This window comes from Littorina saxatilis, linkage group LG2, assembly GCF_037325665.1.
Source record: "Littorina saxatilis isolate snail1 linkage group LG2, US_GU_Lsax_2.0, whole genome shotgun sequence".
In the NCBI taxonomy this organism is placed as follows: Eukaryota; Metazoa; Mollusca; class Gastropoda; order Littorinimorpha; family Littorinidae; genus Littorina; species Littorina saxatilis.
This window is the reverse complement of record NC_090246.1, coordinates 36,849,117-36,868,741: the sequence shown is the minus strand read 5'-3', so window position 1 is coordinate 36,868,741 and position 19,625 is coordinate 36,849,117. Positions and strand designations below refer to the sequence as shown.

The following is a 19,625-nucleotide window of genomic DNA, read 5'->3' as shown; positions in this document are numbered from 1 at the left end:
ATTTTTATGAAGCCGTAGTGTCCGACAGAAAAGGCTGTCACCTTTAGTTTGTTGTGACAGCGAGCAATTAGGTTTTGGTTTAAAAAGTTCAATGAAAGCGTCGAACAAGTCAGTATACTTTTGATAACACCACATCGTAACCAAACATCAAAGTTGCCCCCCCCCCTGTGTGTGTGTGTGTGTGTGTGTGGTGTGTGTGTGTTTGTGTGTGTGTGTGTGTGTGCCTACGTGTGTGTGAGTTGTGGTTGTGCCTTCAGGCAGGCGGGCCGGCGGGCGTGTGCATGTATGTCCGCGCGTCTGTCCGTGTATATGTGTGCGTGCGTGCATGAGTGTTTGTGTGTGCTTGTGTCTTTGTCTCTGTGTCCGTTGTTTTAAATGTGAGAAATATAACTTTGGAGAAATAGTGACAGACAAACGGGGACAGCAGCCATTAAAGTGACAGTTGGCGTCCATGTTAGCACTGCGTAACGCTCCTGCACATCGCGACTTTGTTTGTTTATCTGTCTGTTTGTTTATCTGTATGTATGGATGTGTGTAAGACACTCAAATATTATGATCATTGACTCAGTCTGACAAATAATAAAATTGTATCCAGGCGGCGATAAAGTGAGCAACTTATCTGTTGTACCTTTTCTCTGCCTTGATAACGCCATTCTTATCGTCCTACGCACCTTTCAAACAAGTCAGTGTGTAGAGTCGGCATGGCACAGATAACTACCAGATGTGAAGCTTCTTTGTTCCTTGTTTAATCTTGAATATCGTCATCACCTAATCGACCTTGTGTTTTCGGCACCTTTTCATATCTTTACGTTCCCCCCGCGCCGCTTCAGTGATTCCTCCGAAATCGATTTAAAAAACAATTGCGTCTTATTCCTTGTCGGTTCTTGATTCCAAAACAATATAGATATGATATGTTTGGATTAAAAACACGCTCAGAAAGTTAAAGCGAAGAGAGGTACAGAAAAGCGTGCTATGCATGCAGCACAGCGTAACCACTACCGCGCTAAACAGGCTCTGAATCTAGGGGTCCTTTACGTCCTCACAGGAAATTTTCCTTTTAGGGGCGTGAGTTGATGATACGCTTTAAAAAAAAAAAAAATAAATAAATAAACAAAACAAAAATTAAATAAATAAATAAATAAAAAGGAGAGAAAGAAAAGGGCAAGACCAAGCAAGCCCGACCGTGATAGGACCCCGACCCCGCTCTCCATGAGTAAGGGAGGGGGGTGGGGTAATAAGAAATATACGTTAAGATCCTTGTAAGAGGAATATTAATAATTTTTCTTTTATATGCGTTGACTTCCTTGGGGAAGGGCCATTAAAAACATGGATTTTAATTCAATTTTAGTTTCGTTAAAAAAAGATAAAAATCAGGACCACCTGTCAAGAGGTTTAAAAGTGACTACATTGTGAGAATAATATAAAGGACATGCGCAAACACGTAATACTGATCTTTTAGTAACATTTGGACACATCATTTCATTTACTATGTACATTAAGGGAAAAGTCTGGGTTGTGGCACTCGATCACTAGGTGGGGCACTGCCCTTCGCTCCCTGTTACCTGAGCGCCAACAACCATTTATAGGAAGAGGTACAATAGCGTTTTAGTTTTAAAAACAACAGGATATGTCAGAGTTGTAGATTACTTTTGTGAAGAACGAGACATGGTCGAGGCCGTGTTTATCGTCCGGGTTAAAGAGTTGAATTGGCATAAGGTTATATTTGTCCATATAATCATACAGGGTTGCAAAGCGGGTTAAGTTTGAAGTACATTTTACGAAGGTGTGCTCTATGGTAATTTCGCTGCCACACTCGCAGTTTCTTTTGAAAACGGAACAATTGAGGCCTTTGGTACGGGCCCTTCTTAGAATGCGTAATAGGGCTGGAGGGAGTTTAGGAAAAAAGCCTCCTTTGATGTATTTCATGGGGTCGTTCTTGTGTGTGCTGTTTAGTTTTGTAAGTAAAAATGCGTTTAGGAAGCTATGGTATTCTGAGATGGAGTAGCCAATATTAATTTCGGTTGAGGAGGAAAGGGCAGCCTTCTTTGCTGCAGTGTCGGCTAGATCATTTCCTCTTAAGTTAGTATGCGAGGGAATCCATATTAGGTCTAGGGCCGTGCCCTGTACGATTACTTGATGGAATAAAAATAAAATTTCTTGTTGCATATTTGTTCTGTTTTTTGTCCCATTTTCTAGGGCTTCTAGGGAAGATTTGGAATCTGTACAGATTACCACTCCTGCGGGTGAGACTGGCATATCGTTAATAAATGAAACTGCCATAAAGATAGCATATAGCTCAGCTGAGAAAATTGAAATGCCTTTATTTAATTTATACCGCTTTTCTATTTTTAATTCTGGGATTACAAAGGCACAGCCCACTCTGCCGTCTGGCAGCTTCGACCCGTCTGTGTATACTTTTAAAAAGTGGCTATATTTCTTGTTTATTGTTTCTTTTGCCAGTGTGGCCAGATATAACAAGTGATCGGTTTTTTTGAGATTATATTTACTTTTGGAGATGATGTTGGGGGGTTCTAATAACCACGGCGGGTATATTGGGGCCGAGATAAGTTCAATGTCTTTTATCTGCTTGTTTATGTTTTCGAGGAGATTTTCTGCATAATGTTTAATTGGAAGGGCTTTCTCATGGAGTTTAGGGGTATAACGATTGTTGAAGGTTTTTGTTTTATAATCGTTGATTAGATCGTTTATGGTCTGTGTTACACTATTTGGGGATCTTTGCTGTCTGATAAAATATTGGGTTGTCCGCAGTAGACGTTCCTCGTCGAGGGTGAGCCAGCCCACTTCTCTGTAGGTAGCTTTCACGGAGGCCCATCTAGGTACATCTAATGCTATTTTCAAGGCCTTTACTTCGGTTGTTTGCAGTTTTTTGAGGATGGTTTTAGGCGCTGAAAAGATGGATTCCTGCCCGTAACGGGCGAGACGCGAACGGACAAGGGCTCCCACCACCAGCGTCAGACTTTTTTGGCTGTTTGCCCACGGTTTAGTTTTGAGGAACCTGATTACATTTATTGCCTTCGAGGCTTTTTGTATTAAATTATTAATGTGGGTAGTCCATATTAGTCTATCGTGGATGGTTACACCCAGGAATTTTACTGTTGTACTGGGCTTTATGACTTGGTTATTTATTTTGATGGAGCACACCCTCTTAAAGACCTGTCTTCTGGATACTACCAGGAAGACTGTCTTTTCTGGTGAGAGTTCAAACCCATTTTCCACCATATACTGACACAGATTGTTTACTGCATTTTGGTATGATGTCATATCGACGCCAGCTTTTCCTTGTCTGCTAGGTCATCAATTTTACTGCCTTTTGTACGAGCGGCGGACTACTGTCATTGTGAAAAAATGCAGTGCGTTCAGTTTCAGTCTGTGAGTTCCATAGCTTGACTAAATGTAGTAATTTCGCCTTACGCGACTTGTGTTTTGCTGAAGCACAATCCGTGCGTTGCGTAGTCTCGCCTTGCCTTTCGGCTATCTCCCTAAATTACCCCAACGATAGAACATTCTAGTCTGTGATTTCCATCAAGGTTTCAAGGTTTTATTTCGGCTTTAGGCCCATAGGGCATTTAAGCAAACAAAAATACACAGTCCGGCCTTCGTCGAAGTGTGCTTGGCCAAAATTTCAATCAATTTGATTGAAAAATGAGGGTGTGGCAGTCAGTGCCGCCTCAACTTTTACAAAAAGCCGGATATGACGTCATCAAAGGTATTTATAAAATAAAATTTAAAAAATGTCCGGGGATATCATTCCCAGGAACTCTCATGTCAAATTTCATAAAGATCGGTCCAGTAGTTTGGTCTGAATCGCTCTACACACACACACGCACAGACAGACAGACAGACAGACAGACACACACACACACACATACACCACGACCCTCGTCTCGATTCCCCCTCTACGTTAAAACATTTATTCAAAACTTGACTAAATGTAAAAACAAACCAAACAAAAAACCAAACAGACAAAACCAACAGAGTAAGAACCACAACAAAACACAACGAAACACGTAAATCATCTAGCGAAAAATAACTCATAATAACACTAACAAACTTAGCCAACTTAACCAACTTATTTTTTTGATTTTACATTCATTAAAGCATTATATTTTATAACATTTGCATGATGTTGAAAATAATTTCCAATATACTTCTTTCGTTCTTTCACGACACTCTCATATTGACAATTAAACAAAACGTGGAATTCATCTCCTATCTCACCACTTCCACACAGCTTACACACTCTCTCGTCCCTAGGGATATTCAAAACACGCTCCTGGTGAATAGGTAACTTATGATTACTTAACCTAAATTTTAATAATTTTTCTCTCAGGGACCCAGTCAAACACATCAAATATTTTTTTAAGCAAAACTCATTCTTATACAAACAATAATTATAACAAACGCTATTGTTGACAGATTAACTTTTCCAGCATTGCAAATATTGGTCTCGCAGTCTTTGTTTTACAAGGCTCTTGAAGACATTTACTGTAAACGGCTGGACAAACCACAAATCTGAAAACCCGTGTCCCGTGTCCACTCATTCCCGGACAGGTGTAATGGACGCCCACCCCCTCCGTCTTCCCTTATGCAGCCTATCCCTATCCCTCCTTTTTTCTTTGACTTGAACTCACTTGTGTTTGGACGCAGCCACCCCTTACGTCATTTTTCAATCAAATTGATTGACATTTTGGCCAAGCAATCTTCGATGAAGGCCGGACTTTGGTATTGCATTTCAGCTTGGAGGCTTAAAAATTAATGAATGACTTTGGTCATTAAAAATCTGAAAATTGTAATTAAAATTATTGTTTTACAAAACGATCCAAAATTACGTTCATCTTATTCTTCCTCATTTTCGGATTCCAAAAACATATAAATATGTTATATTCGGATTAAAAACAAGCTCTGAAAATTAAAAATATAAAAATTATGATTAAAATAAAATGTCCGAAATCGATTTAAAAACAATTTCATCTTATTCTTTGTCGGTTCCTGATTCCAAAAACTAATAGATATGATATGTTTGGATTAAAAACACGCTCAGAAAGTTAAAACGAAGAGAGGTACAGAAAAGCGTGCTATCCCGCTCAGCGCAACCATTACCGCACTATTCTGGCTTGTCGATTTCACTGCGGCCTTTGCCACGAGCGGTGGACTGACGAAACTACGAGTATGCGGTCTTGGGGAAAAAATGCAGTGCGTTCAGTTTTATTTTGTGAGTTCGACAGCTTGACTAAATGTAGTAATTTCGCCTTACGCGACTTGTTGGTTTGTGTTTTGATTCAGCGAATCTGTATGTCACAACTTGCTTACGCCCACACAGTTTTAACTGGGCTTTTGTTCCCGATTTCTCGGATCGCTGACAGTTTGATCTGAGCTTTTTAATTGTACTCTTTGAATTGTAAAGAAATGCAGGGGTGCTGTCCAGGAAGCAAAGGTTGGAGGTGAGACTGAAGGGGAGGGGGCAAGCCGGTGATTTGAAGTGATTACAAAATGCATGATCAAGGTCACACCTCGACGCCTCCCTTTTTACCTCGCCGAGTCTTGCCCTCAAGACAACCACATTCATTTACAATTCATACTTTCCACTGCCATGCCGACTGTTGCGGTGAATACAAGCATTGTTATCGTACGTTTCACATTGCCCCCTCCCCTTCTCACCTCCAGGGGGGGGTGGGCGTCCATTACACCTGTCCGGGAATGAGTGGACACGATAGAAATCACAGACTAGAATGTTCTATTGTTGGGGTAATTTAGGGAGATAGTCGAAAGGCAAGGCGAGACTACGCGGCAACGCACGGATTGTGCTTCATCAAAACACAAAAACAAGAAAGAACTAGTAAAAAAGAGACCGCACCAAATCTTTGGAGTTGAAATGTGGGCACGAAGAGAAGGGGGATGGGAGGGGGGGGGGGGGGAGGCGGTTAACTCAGCAGGATTAAGTGGTCGGAAGGGAGATCACTCAACGGTCGAACGCTGAAGAAGAAGGAGGAACACCAGTATAAGCTTCTAGCTTGTTGCTGTTACCTGTGTATTTTGTATATATGTCATGATTGTAACTTTGTTAAAATAAACTTATGGTTAAACCAACATCCTGTCATTATGGTCTTCAAGACGATAAGCTATAGGGGCACCGCGAGATATTACGTAAAAACGGATGAAGAACTGTTTCGGACAACTACTTGGAGGGGGGGATCACTGAAGCGGCGCGGGGGAACGTAAAGATATGAAAAGGTGCCGAAAACACAAGGTCGATTAGGTGATGACGATATTCAAGATTAAACAAGGAACAAAGTAGCTTCATTATCTGTGCCATGCCGACTCTACACACTGACTTGTTTGAAAGGTGCGTAGGACGATAAGAATGGCGTTATCAAGGCAGAGAAAAGGTACAATAGATAAGTTGCTCACTTTATCGCCGCCTGGATACAATTTCATTATTTGTCAGACTCAGTGAACATAACATTTGAGTGTCTCCCACACATCCATACATACAGATAAACAAACAGACAGATAAACGAACAAAGTCGAGATGTACAGGATGGCTACGCAGTGCTAAAATGGACGCCAACTGTCACATTAATGGCTGCTGTCCCAGTTTGTCTGTCACAATTTCTCCAAAGTTATATTTCTCACATTTAAAACAACGGACACAGAGACAAAGACACACGCCGCACACACAAACACTGGCATGCACGCACGCACACACATACACGGACAGACGCGCGGACACACATGCACACGCCGGCCCGCCTGCCTGAAGGCACAACCTCAACTCACACACACACACACACACACACACTCACACACAAACACACACACACACATACACGTGTGGGGGCGCGCTCGAACACAAACGCGAACGCACACGCGGATGGGTTCTCTTTTTTTGCAAACGTAAACACAAACATACTTATTCACACAGAAATACCAACACAAACGTGTGTTTGTTTGCGTCTGTGTGTGTGTGTGTGTATGCGTGCGCGCGCGCGTGTGTGTGTGTGTGTGTGTGTGTGTGTGTGTGTGTGTTTCTTGGTGTTACTCAGTGTTAAAAAATGCAAAAAAATCTGTTTCAACATAATAAATGAATCAAATCTCCATATTATTTAAGTCTATTGCTTTGTGCAGAAAGAGAGAGAGAGAGAGAGAGAGAGAGAGAGAGAGAGAGAGAGAGAGAGAGAAAATGACATAGAAAAGAGAGACAAAGAGAAAAGACAGACAGATATAGCCCCCCCCCCACACACACACACTCACGCGCGCGAGCTTATGTCCATTTGAGCTTTTGTCGTTCGGGGTTTTGTCGTTCGAGCTTTTGTCGTTCGAGCTTATGTCGGACACCTGTTTGTGTTTACGTAAAAAACAAAAACTCAGCCGCGTGTGCGTTTGCGTTTGTGTGCGCTCACATGTGTGTGTGTGTGTGTGTGTGTGTGTGTGTGTGTGTGTGTGTGTGTGAATGTGTGCCTACGTGTGTGTGTGTGTGTGTGTGTGTGTGTGTGTGTGTGTGTGTGTGTGTGTGAATGTGTGCCTACATGTGTGTGTGTGTTGTGGTTGTGCCTTCAGGCGGGCGGGCCGGCGTGTGCATGTGTGTCCGCGCGTCTGTTTGTGTATGTGTGTGCGTGCGTGCATGAGTGTTTGTGTCTTTGTCTCTGTGTCCGTTGTTTTAAATGTGAGAAATATAACTTTGGAGAAATAGTGACAGACAAACTGCGTGGGACACAGTTGGTGTCCATTTTAGCACTGCGTAGCGCTCCTGCACATCGCGACTTTGTTCGTTTATCTGGCTGTTTGTTTATCTGTATGTATGGATGTGTGTGTCTGTGTGTGTGTATGTATATGTTCGTGTGTATTTGTGTGCATTTGTGTGTAAATATGTGTTAAGGGAGAGGGGGCGTATGCGTTTGGCTTCATTGTACTTTCATACGAATCACTATCGCTAATCGATCGATGTTAAAAAATAAAAAATAAAACAAAACGCACTTTTTTGTTTCTAGTTATAGCCTGATCGTGTAGACCAGACACTTGGTCACAAATAGCATATGTTTTTTTTTAATGAAATCATCCCGTCGATTCCGTGCGAATGAGCTTTTGCCAAACAACCCTTTTTAACACTGTCCAAGTGATATTTGTTCATTTCTGGAGTCTTAAAGGCTTTTGCGAATAATTCTAATTAAATGGTATTGTTAAGAAATAAATTTCCTCCAAAAATGTCTTTTCCTTGTTAAAAAATATGCAGTTTTACGATTTTTGTAGCATGTTGAAAAGACAAGTTTGCCTGCAATCACGACTCGCTTGACCCCTACCCTGTATAACACAATTTATGAACAAGTAAAAAATAAAAACGATTAAATACTATGCATTTATCATAGAGCCAGGAAAATATCCTCTACGAATCTATTTTTCTTTTTGGTTTACCTTATCTGGTTTATATTTTACGACAATTTAAAAAAGGCGAAAAATCACTCGCAACAGTGGGCGCGAATGAGTTGCGTTTCTTTTGTCGGGGACTGTACATTGTACTTCACCGAGTCTTTAAATGTACACGCTAGTGAAGGATTTATCTGCATTCTCTTCCATCAATTAGCGACATATTCACATTGTTTTCTGTGATTTTCTTGCAGCCTGGTTGGCACTACGTGTCCGTGCGAGGACTAATGACTCCAAACAAGTGAAGGGGCCATCGGACATTTTGTTCTCCGGCCTTGGAACTCGTGGGACCTGTGGGACGTTTTCTTTGCTGTTGATCAGACTGCTGGTAGTTGCAAAACTGTGGTGCTTGCTAGAATTCAGAAGGCTGTGGTGCCTGAACTCTGTGATAAGAAAGTCTTTTCCTTTATTTGCCTTAGTCTTTCTTTTGTTTTCTTGTGGTGCTAATAAGGCCATGACATCATAATTGATAACTGCAAATAGATAGATGCAGATGGCCGCCACAAGTGGCATTGTTGTGCCCAAACAAAAAGATGCAAATGGCCGCCACAAGGAAGTGGCATTGTTGTGACCAAACAAAAAGATGCAAATGGCCGCCACAAGTGGCATTGTTGTGCCCAAACAAAAAGATGCAAATGGCCGCCACAAGTGGCATTGTTGTGCCCAAACAAAAAGATGCAAATGGCCGCCACAAGTGGCATTGTTGTGCCCAAACAAAAAGATGCAAATGGCCGCCACAAGTGGCATTGTTGTGCCCAAACAAAAAGATGCAAATGGCCGCCACAAGTGGCATTGTTGTGCCCAAACAAAAAGATGCAAATGGCCGCCACAAGTGGCATTGTTGTGCCCAAACAAAAAGATGCAAATGGCCGCCACAAGTGGCATTGTTGTGCCCAAACAAAAAGATGCAAATGGCGGCCACAAGTGGCATTGTTGTGCCCAAACAAAAAGATGCAAATGGCCGCCACAAGTGGCATTGTTGTGCCCAAACAAAAAGATGCAAATGGCCGCCACAAGTGGCATTGTTGTGCCCAAACAAAAAGATGCAAATGGCCGCCACAAGTGGCATTGTTGTGCCCAAACAAAAAGATGCAAATGGCGGCCACAAGTGGCATTGTTGGGCCCAAACAAAAAGATGCAAATGGCGGCCACAAGTGGCATTGTTGGGCCCAAACAAAAAGATGCAAATGGCCGCCACAAGTGGCATTGTTGTGCCCAAACAAAAAGATGCAAATGGCGGCCACAAGTGGCATTGTTGGGCCCAAACAAAAAGATGCAAATGGCGGCCACAAGTGGCATTGTTGGGCCAAAAAAATCGACAGCCTGGCTGCTTTCTGTGCAGAGTGGGACTCGACTTTTTTGTTAAAAGGGATGTCATTTTGAAAAATACAGTCAAACCTGCTCTTGTGACCACCTCTCGAAAACGACCACCTGCCCATAACGACCCCACCAAAGGATCCCCGACAAACTTTTTTCTTTGTAATTCACCTTTGCACAACGACAAGCTGTCTATAACGACCACTTTTGGTCGGTCCTTTGCATGGTTGTTATCGACAGGTTCCACTGTACCAAACTGTGAAGTTCCCACTCGGCCCAGGAAGCAGACAGGATGCAAGTTGTTGGTATGTGTCCAAGTGAAAGCGTGCTGGCAAAAGCTGGACAGATCTGTGACATGGTCGTGGTGGTATTTTGAAGTACATGTACCAAGGTTTTAAGGGCTTTGAGGTTGAAATGGCTGTATTCGCAGTTTGACTGTGAGTGTTAAAGGCACAGTAAGCCTCCCGTAAACCATCACAGAGCTCCCCGAGCGTCTACATACAGTACAAGCATACTTCCATTTGAACGCTCACCGAACGGAAACATCCTGGCTGCTTTCTGTCGAGCGTGACTGAAATGTTCAAAGAATTTATTTTCGTGGACTTGGTCCTCTACAACAATGGCGCCTCGTTTTGGTTCTGGACGGCTGTTATGATACCGGAAATCACGCCCGGGCAGTAAGCCTCCCGTAAACCATCACAGATACTGTCAGGCTTTTACACACAGTACAAACACCCTTCCGTTTGAACGCTCACCAAACGGGAACATCCTAGGTGGCCTATGTAAAGAGCGAGCAATTTTTAAAGAATTAATTTTGCAGATTGTCTCGAACACTTTTTGGACCCATCCTGAACTCAGGTCAAACATGAGTTACTTCCCTTCGGGTCTCATTCTATCGATGTAAACTGGCGCGTTTTTGCGCTGGACCTAACTTTTAAAATCTAAATAATAAATTGACAGCTTGTTACACAAACATTCTTTAATCATAAAAGAATTCTTTTTTCATTAAGACAAGATCAGTACAATTCGAAGTTGTGAAAGTTGGAAAAAAGAAAAGCCCGGAAGCAGGGTCACGCAAGGGTCGTAGCAGACGACGGTTTATGCATATCGCCGTTCCTCTCAACAGTCAAAAGCCATCGCTAGAGTTCTTGTGAACCACAGCCGTTTGTTTCGTGCATAAAAACGTGCTATTGTTGATAAGCTCACATCGAGTCGCATTCAAATGACTAACTGACGACTACATTGTGAAAAAGGGAAACTTGATCACACGGGTTCACGATGGCTCAGGGGTAAGATAAACCATGCAAAAATAAATTCTTTGAAAATTGTTCGCTCTTTACGGAGGGCACCTAGGATGTTCTCAATCGGTGAGTGTTTAAATGAAAGGGTGTTTGTACTGTGTGTAAAAGCCTGACCGTATCTGTGATGGTTTACGGGAGGCTTACTGTGCCTTTAACTTTGTGATTTTTAAAGCATTCCTGTTCATTTTTTGAAAATGCATGTTCTGTGAAGCATTCCTTGTTATTTTCAAAATCGGTGTTCTCTAAATTGAGCGCCTCTTTTTGTTGTCTTGTATGCAATGGTTATGATGCCTGTATGTTTGTGCATATTACGCCCGACATCAACGGCTTGTATTAACACGTCAGTGTTCTGTCATGGCTTTTGAACCAAGAGTGTTGACCATGAATAGATCTGTTTCGTGGGATTAAGCATAGATATCTATGGATTAAGACTCTCTCTCTCTCTCTCTCTCTCTCTCTCTCTCTCTCTCACTCTCTCTCCCTCTCTCTCTCTTTTTCTCTCTCTCCCTCTTTCTTTCTCTCTCTCTCTCTCAAACACACACACACACACACACACACACACACACACACACACACACACACACACACACACACACACACACACACACACACACAAATAAAATAATAATTCAATCTCCTTTTGTTTTTGACATTTTGTCAATCTTGTTTATTGCATTTGCAACATCAATAAATTGCAATTATGCTGAACTTCAAATATTTCTTCGTGTTCTCTTGTTTGTACTAATCAACATCTTTCATTGCATAATCAATACAATCTACATGTTTTTTGATGACACTGAACTCTAAAATGCATAGTTCAAGGAAACTGTTTTCCATGGGGGAAAAAGTTGATTGGAATTCCTACTTTAAAGATTTAGCTCACAGCCACTGTTTCAGTTAATTCTGCTCATGGTATCTCTGTTGACACTTTGCTGTGATTTCTAAGCTCCACAATGCATGGCATATTATTTTCACATTCAAAACAGCATTGGTTCAACTTGTCTTGTCAGTCAGCCGTTAATATCTAAAAAAAAAACCCCCATTACACAAATCATAACCAAAAAAGGCAGCTTGAGTGCTAATGACAATATCGAACAACAAAGGGGAGTACAACAAAGGGGAGTGGGCGCTCTGAATACAGACAACAGAAATATAGCTAAATGTAGTCTGTGTGTCCACATGCTACTTTAGATCTACCTTCTTCCCAGCCTTTTTTGTGAGAACGGTCTTTCGGCTGTCAGTGATTCTAACCCTCCACTCACAACGGTCCGTGCAAAAGAGAACAGTGAATGAGCTTCGGAAGAGTTGCGTTGACTACTGGGAGATGTCTGTCTGCCTGAATGTGGTTGAACTTTTGTCTTTTGTTTTGAACGACCAGAGCCACGAGGAAACAGATCCGGTGAAAACTGTGGCTGCACCTTTGTAGAGCCTGATTGTCCAAGTCCTTTGTCAGAGCGAGACTTCACTTCTTCCGGCAGAAGTTTGATCAGCTTTATTTACTTTGCTACTGCGACCGTGCTGTTTGGTGTGCATGTCATCTGGTCAGTTGAACTTCATCTTCTTGGCACGTGGTTCATCATTTCGTTCTGAGTCCGAGTCAGAGTCAGAGTCGAATTTCTTTCCGCTCAAGTGAGACCAACCTGCTGACAAAGAATGTGTTCTATTGAAATGTTATATAAAAGCATATACGCACACATGAATGCACACATACACAGCACCGCTACCATCCCAAACCAACCACAAACAACTTGCTTTTACAAGGCACAATTATTTTTTAACACAGAAAACTTTCTGTATTACAATCACTAAACTCCAAATACCCCTGTTTACTTTTATAACAAGAAGTATCCACGCCTGAACTACTAAAGAATACTACACAGGTGAAATATTTGTAGGAAGCAAGGACTACTACTAGTAGTACCGTAAAATCCCTAGCAAACGCCCAGTATCTAGCAAACGCCCACCCCCCACTTTTGGCCAAAAGTTGTGCAGAGGGGTCAATACCTAGCAAACGCCCACCCCGGTTTAAAGAAAACAAGTTTTAGGACAGTCGGCCTCCTATATCTACGATTGGTGCACACTGTTCGATGGTTCTCCTTTTTTGGGTGGGGGGGGGGGGGGGGGGGGGTAGGGGGGGGAGGGATAAAATTACGTCATGTCCCACAGTGAAGTCGTTCAGTGACGTTTTTTAATGAGTGTTTAACACTTCTCTATGTTCAGCCATGCCGAAGCACAAATCCTTTACAGTGACATACGCTCGTACAAACTAAAAGCCTTTAAATATCTTGAAAACGAAGCTGCAGACAATGTTTCGGTATGTGCCCGCGAGTTTTCTTCCAGAAGAAGCTGAGAGTGGAGACGACAGTGAAGACGATGATGTTGACTTCGAAGGACTATAATGAGCCCACGATCATCAACCCTACCAGATCTCCAAACAAGAGAAGAAACTGTGTTTGTGCTGACGTTAGTCCGAGAATGAGAAGAATCAAGACCACTTGTGTTCTTTTTTTTTCTTCTTTTTTTCTAGCACAGATTTATTTGTGTAAACAAACGGTGTGTTTAATTTTCATTAAAATTGCATAAATCACATGGTTGTACCACTTTATTTCTCTCGTGAAAATGTGATGACACGTTATCTTGCAAAGGGGTGGATACCTAGCAAACGCCCACCCCCCTACTTTTACCCGAAATCTGTGCGGAGGGGGGGGGGGGGGGAGTTTGCTAGGGATTTTACGGTAGTAGTCCTTGGTAGGAAGCCAATTCAGCTCAGCGCATTCCCAAAACGTGTGCAAATACAATTTGACCTGGATATTCTCCTGGCTTACCGAAAAACAATATGTAACGGAACAAAAATATATACAGTGGAACCTGACCTGAAGACTACCTCCCGTTAACGACCACCTGCCCACCCAAAAAGGATACGCATCGAATTTTCCCCCATAAAATGTACCTTTCCATAGTGACCACTTATTTATAACGACCACTTTTGGTTGGTCCTTTGGATGGTCATTATATAGACAAGTTTCGCTGAATCTCCAAACGCTGTTGAAGACTTACCTTTCCACTTCCCAGTTTTCTGTCCCAAGATTGTTCCGCTGTATTTGACGATGAAGGGGTAAGAATGATACACGGACGAGTCCATTCTTTCCTCCGTGCATTCCTGTGGAAGAGACAAAATGAATCAGATGCTGAAATGGCTCATGATGGTGGGAGACTGTGTCTGTGTGTGTGTGTTTGTGTCTGTGTGTGTGTGTGTGTTTGTGTCTGTGTGTGCGCGCGTGTGAATAGATAAAGCTTGTAACAAATACTAAATCTGTCCTTTTACTGCCGACAGTCTTGCCAGTTAGGAGAACACAGTGCTCTACTATCATAACTAAATAGCGGCCTAAACCAGTTCCCTTTTGTTACAAAAAACAACACACGCACACACAAACTGAACACCAATCCAGTGCATCACACTTGCAATGACAACGATGTAACTCAATCACAACACTCACTCTCGGAAGCTATTCAAAGTAACCTGTGTACATTTAATTAGATCATCCTAAAAACAAGCACTCCGTGAGTTCTAAGGTAAGGCCGCCAGCATTTGTATTTACTATCGCCTTCCATTGTCAGCGTGTTTTTTTTACGAGTTAGCTAGAGGCCAGGCACAGATGAGTATAAGCTACTAAAGCTAGATTGTTAGTTTGGATTTCAAGAATATTAAGAAGTGAACTTACGTGTACAAAATGTCCCTGTCTAGCGCAGTTGCAACAATAGACTCTTGAGTTCACAGATTTCTCCTTTTGCACCAACTCCTCTGAAGTTGTGACCTGAAAATTGAGAACAAACAACATTGATTAAACAAACCAAGAAGTCTCTTGACCCCCTCTTACTAAATAAAACCTCTGATGCTAAAAGCAAAACAAAGTTCGAGTAGACATCATAATGCAAATAATGTAGCCATGTAAACATTCAGTCGCTTCTCCAGTACGTCTCTCAGAAACCGACAAAGAATTTGTGAGAACGAAGTTTGTCTCGGTGACTTCGTCATTACAGCAGGAACAAATTACTCGTAGGCTCTGCATGTATCATGGGTATTGTATGTCATCAAGAGAAAAATAGCAGAATTCCAATGATGCAAGAAACATTCCAATCATGTATAACCCGGGAAAACGCATATGTATGAAGTCTAAACTTATAACACTAAACGCACGGGCAGCAATTATAATTTTTCTAGTTCACATTATTATAAATAGCTAATAAAAACTTGAAACACTTTAGGAAACAATCATCCCCCGAAAAAGGGAGAATGGCTGCCTGAATGGCCAAACAAAAAAGATCACACACGTAAAAACCCTCTCGCATAACATATGAATGTACGGGGGAGTTGCAACCCATGAATGCAGAACAAGTAGAAGACAACAACCAGACACAAACACGCAGCAACAGACACAAACATACCCACTGGCAAAGTCTGAGGCAGTAGACCATGTTCAGAAATAACAGGATTTCCAAGCGTTGTGGAAGACTTCCATTACAAATAATGCTACCACGCAGGAGGACTGCCTTTATAAGTTTTGCACAAGACAGTGTTTTAAAAACTTCATTAAATTTCAAAGAATAGATCATAAACAGAGGACTCTCTGTGATGGTTGATTTGGGTTATTTCCACAGAGTTATTCCCTTGTTTGTGTATGAGGTGAACGTTACTAGGGGACCAGACAGCGCTTCTTGACAACTGTGTTTCCAACACTCAAGAGAGGTAGGCCCCTGAAAGGCTTTGATTTAATTCACTGCCATACTTGTGGTGTGTTTTCGAGCAAATCGTGCTGTGCGCTTCCAACACTCGAGAGAAGTAGCGCCCTGGAGGGCATTCACTCACTTTGATTTCATTAATTACCATACTTGTGGTGCTTTTTCGAGCAAATCGCGCCGCCGTGTGCGTCTAGCACAGTACAGTAGATTCCTCATTCTTCAGATTTGTCAAATTTGCCAGAAACTCCCTTCAAACAGTCTGACCAATACCATCCATTCAACACACCAGTGGGGACAAACAAACAAACTCACCGTGGCATGATACTGTCGCCAGTGGCGGTCTGGGCAGTGCTGAAATGAAGAAACATATTCAACAAGGTGAGTAAAAGTGTCAACCGCATTTCAGGATGAATAAACTAGGGGGAGAAGCATTTAGAACATAAAACAAGGTTAGATTAGAGCTACATACATGTATTTCAATGTCACGTCCACACAGAAATAAAATTAATACTGTTGTACAACCAAGCTACAAAATATACATGCTTCTTTTGCTGGTCCCTAGCCGGTTGACCGTCCAATAGTTTTGACATGTAAGAGTTCTGGTTGAATTTATTTTAGCCAGGACATTTGGACCTATGCATTTTTTTTAATCCAGGTCCAACTGACCTACAGTAGAACCCACTTTTAAGACACCCAAATTTAAGAATTTTTCCCTAATACAGTTTTAATTTAATACCTTTTTTCTTCTTAATTCTTTGTTCATAACCTCTGTAAATTAACCTCCATTTAAGACTCCCTCCTTTTTAAGACCTGATTTTTTCAGAGGTTTGGAGGTCTTAAAGTTTAACACTTAATTGTTCTCTCAGTCTGGGAACAACATTGCACTGTATTAAAAACTAAGCATACAAAATGATACATTCAGTGACAATTGACACTTGCCGGCACAACTCAAACCAAACCTTGACACATACCTCTCCGCTGTGTCCCCTCATTCTACAGCAAGCACACAAGTCACTGGGACCGTGCTGTTTGGTGTGGATGTCATCTGGTCGAGTGGAATTCATCTTCTTGGCACGTGATCTATAATCTGGTTCTGAGTCTGAGTCCGAGTCGAATTTCTTGTGGCGTCCGTTGAAGTGAGACCAACCTGCTGACAAAGAATGTGTTCTATTGAAATGTTACACATATATAAAAGCATATACGCACACATGAATGCACACATACACAGCACCGCTACCATCACAAACCAACCACAAACAACTTGCTTTTACAAGGCATAAATCTTTAAACACAATTATTTTTTAACACAGAAAACTTTCTTTATTACAATCCCAATCATGTATAACCCGGGGAAATTATCATAAATAACTAATATAAACACTTTAGGAAACAATCATCCCCCGAAAAGGGAGAATGGCTGCCTGAATGGCCTAACAAAAAAGATCACACACGTAAAAACCCTCTCGCATAAAATATGAAGAATATTAAATTATCTCAAGTGAATTTATACACCACTTTACAGTTCCAGCGCTTACATGGAATGAAGAAGAAAACCGGAAAAGGAGGAAAAACAAACACTCCAAAAAATGATCTGCGCATGCGTTCAAAACAACCAAAAAAATTAAGCAGAAGTGCAATGCCAAGGCATTGCATACCCCCAGCGAAGGACAAATCCTCTCTCTCTCTCTCTCTCTCTCTCTCTCTCTCTCTCTCTCTCTCTCTCTCTCTCTCTCTCTCTCTCTCTCTCTCTCTCTCTCCAACACACACATTATCACGAACAGATTCAAACGCACACAAATGCACACAGACAAACACACTTATACACACACACTCACACACACACTCTCTCTCTCTTTCTTTCTCTCTCTCTCTCTCTCTCTCTCTCTCTCTCTCTCTCTCTCTCTCTCTCTCTCTCTCTCTCTCTCTCTCTCTCTCTCTCTCTCTCTCTCTAGCTTTGATAGACATTCAGCAAAAATTAAATACAGAAAAAAATCACAAAGGGTCCATATTAGGTAGGAGCAAGGGCGCCTAATATGGACCAGTGAAGCGGCCTTCACGAATCACTGTAATAAAACCCTATATTTCAAAATAACATGATACAACTTAGACTACAAGTCAGCCTAATTAAAATATGCTCTAGATTTATCTGTTTCGGGTTGATGAGAGCATTATTTGAAGCACACTAGGAAGCTAAAGAAGCTCATCAAAAACAGAGTGAAAATAAGTGAAATTATCAACTTCCACGAAAAGAAGACTTTTTGTTGCATTTTTTGAAAACTCGAGGGCTAGTTATAGGTTATTTCCAGCAAGCTTCTTAATGAATGAATGAAAATAGCCTTTAGCTTTTATTTTCTTCGATTTGTTGAAGGTGGTCCATATTAGGGGACTCGCACATACTTTGAGTCTTTGCTATCATTTTTTGTTTGCAGTAGAAACTCGGGGTCAACACTGCTAAAATGTAACAAATACGGTTTTAGCTGTCATATATGACAATTTTTGAGTGATAAAAGCTTTGGTTGTGGACAGAAACGAGTCCGTCTTAGGCGGCAAATTCAGAGTGAACGCTGCCAAAAGTGAAAAAAAGAGAAAAAGCCTAACGGTTTTAAGATTTCTGTTTCTGCAACTGTTTTGACATGTGCAAGTTATCCAGAGAGGGTGAATACAGCGAATAAAACTTTTGAGCGCTCTAGCGCCGTTAGTTTGTCAGAACAGAAGGTGGTCCATATTAGGAGCCGGTCCATATTAGGAGCAATTCCCCTACACACACACACACACACACACACACACACACACACACACACACACACACACACACACACACACACACACACACACTACTGCTCACCTTTGTAACTTCAGCAGGACCCACGACGCACTGCAGATTATATCAGCCCGCTACACGTTACAACAATGAAAGCGAATGAAGGTTCCAAACAGTCAGTTGACTTTTTATTTACACGACAGACTCCCTCTTCAGCGCAATGGCAACAAAACTATCAATCAAAATATCATCAGGCGAATAACGCTCCTCCCCATACCCATAACTACAGCAATCTGATTGGAGCTCTATACGAGGCCGCCTGTGATTGGCTCTGCTCTTCAGACACCGCTGTTCTCTAGCCGCGCTACGAAGACAACCTCGTATCACGGTCCGATGGACAAAAAGACAATACGCCTATCATAGCTTGTGGTCATCATAGCCTGTGGACCCAATCTTGTTCACGGTTATACCCGAAAGCTGACGCGCGTCAATGCACTCAGGTGTCAAGAGTGCTATACTGAAACGCTTCGCAACTCCCCCAACACCTGTGAGCAATCTAGTGTCTGCCGTTTGCCTCGAAACATGCCAAAGCAAATTTTGCACCTTCTTGTTATGACGCTATGGGCGAGGATTGACATTTCAGGACGCCGTTGTGTAATTGAGAGTATTTAGGCATGTATTCTCACGGTTCAATATCACATCTTGTTCTCATTAGCCTCGATACATGCCAAGTTGTTATTTTGCAGATAATTCACCTTGCTGTGGGCAAGACATTTGCATTTTTATGAAAAGACAGAAAAGGCTGTCACCTTTAGTTTGTTGTGACAGCGAGCAATTAGGTTTTGGTTTAAAAAGTTCAATGAAAGCGTCGAACAAGTCAGTATACTTTTGATAACACCACATCGTAACCAAACATCAAAGTTGCCCCCCCCCCCCCTGTGTGTGTGTGTGTGTGTGTGTGTGTGTGTGTGTGTGTGTGTGTGTGTGTGTGTGTGTGTGTGTGTGTGTGTGTGTGTGTGTGTGTGTGTGTGTGTGTGCCTACGTGTGTGTGAGTTGTGGTTGTG

At 41.9% G+C, this 19,625-nt stretch overlaps 2 protein-coding genes across 2 annotated transcripts in view; both read right to left on the bottom strand.

The window, feature by feature from the left end:
• The window catches only part of LOC138958893 (uncharacterized), a 205,020-nt gene that overhangs the window by 45,334 nt on the left and 140,061 nt on the right, over positions 1–19,625 (bottom strand). The window lies entirely within an intron of this gene.
• Positions 11,721–17,480, bottom strand: LOC138958892 (zinc finger CCHC domain-containing protein 7-like). Its single transcript, XM_070330212.1, has 5 exons — positions 16,772–17,480; positions 16,113–16,151; positions 14,783–14,875; positions 14,118–14,220; positions 11,721–12,700 (listed from the first exon to the last, which is right to left on the bottom strand). Exons 1-5 carry the CDS (start codon positions 16,862–16,864, stop codon positions 12,603–12,605), a joined length of 426 nt encoding a protein of 141 aa, XP_070186313.1. The 5' UTR covers positions 16,865–17,480; the 3' UTR covers positions 11,721–12,602.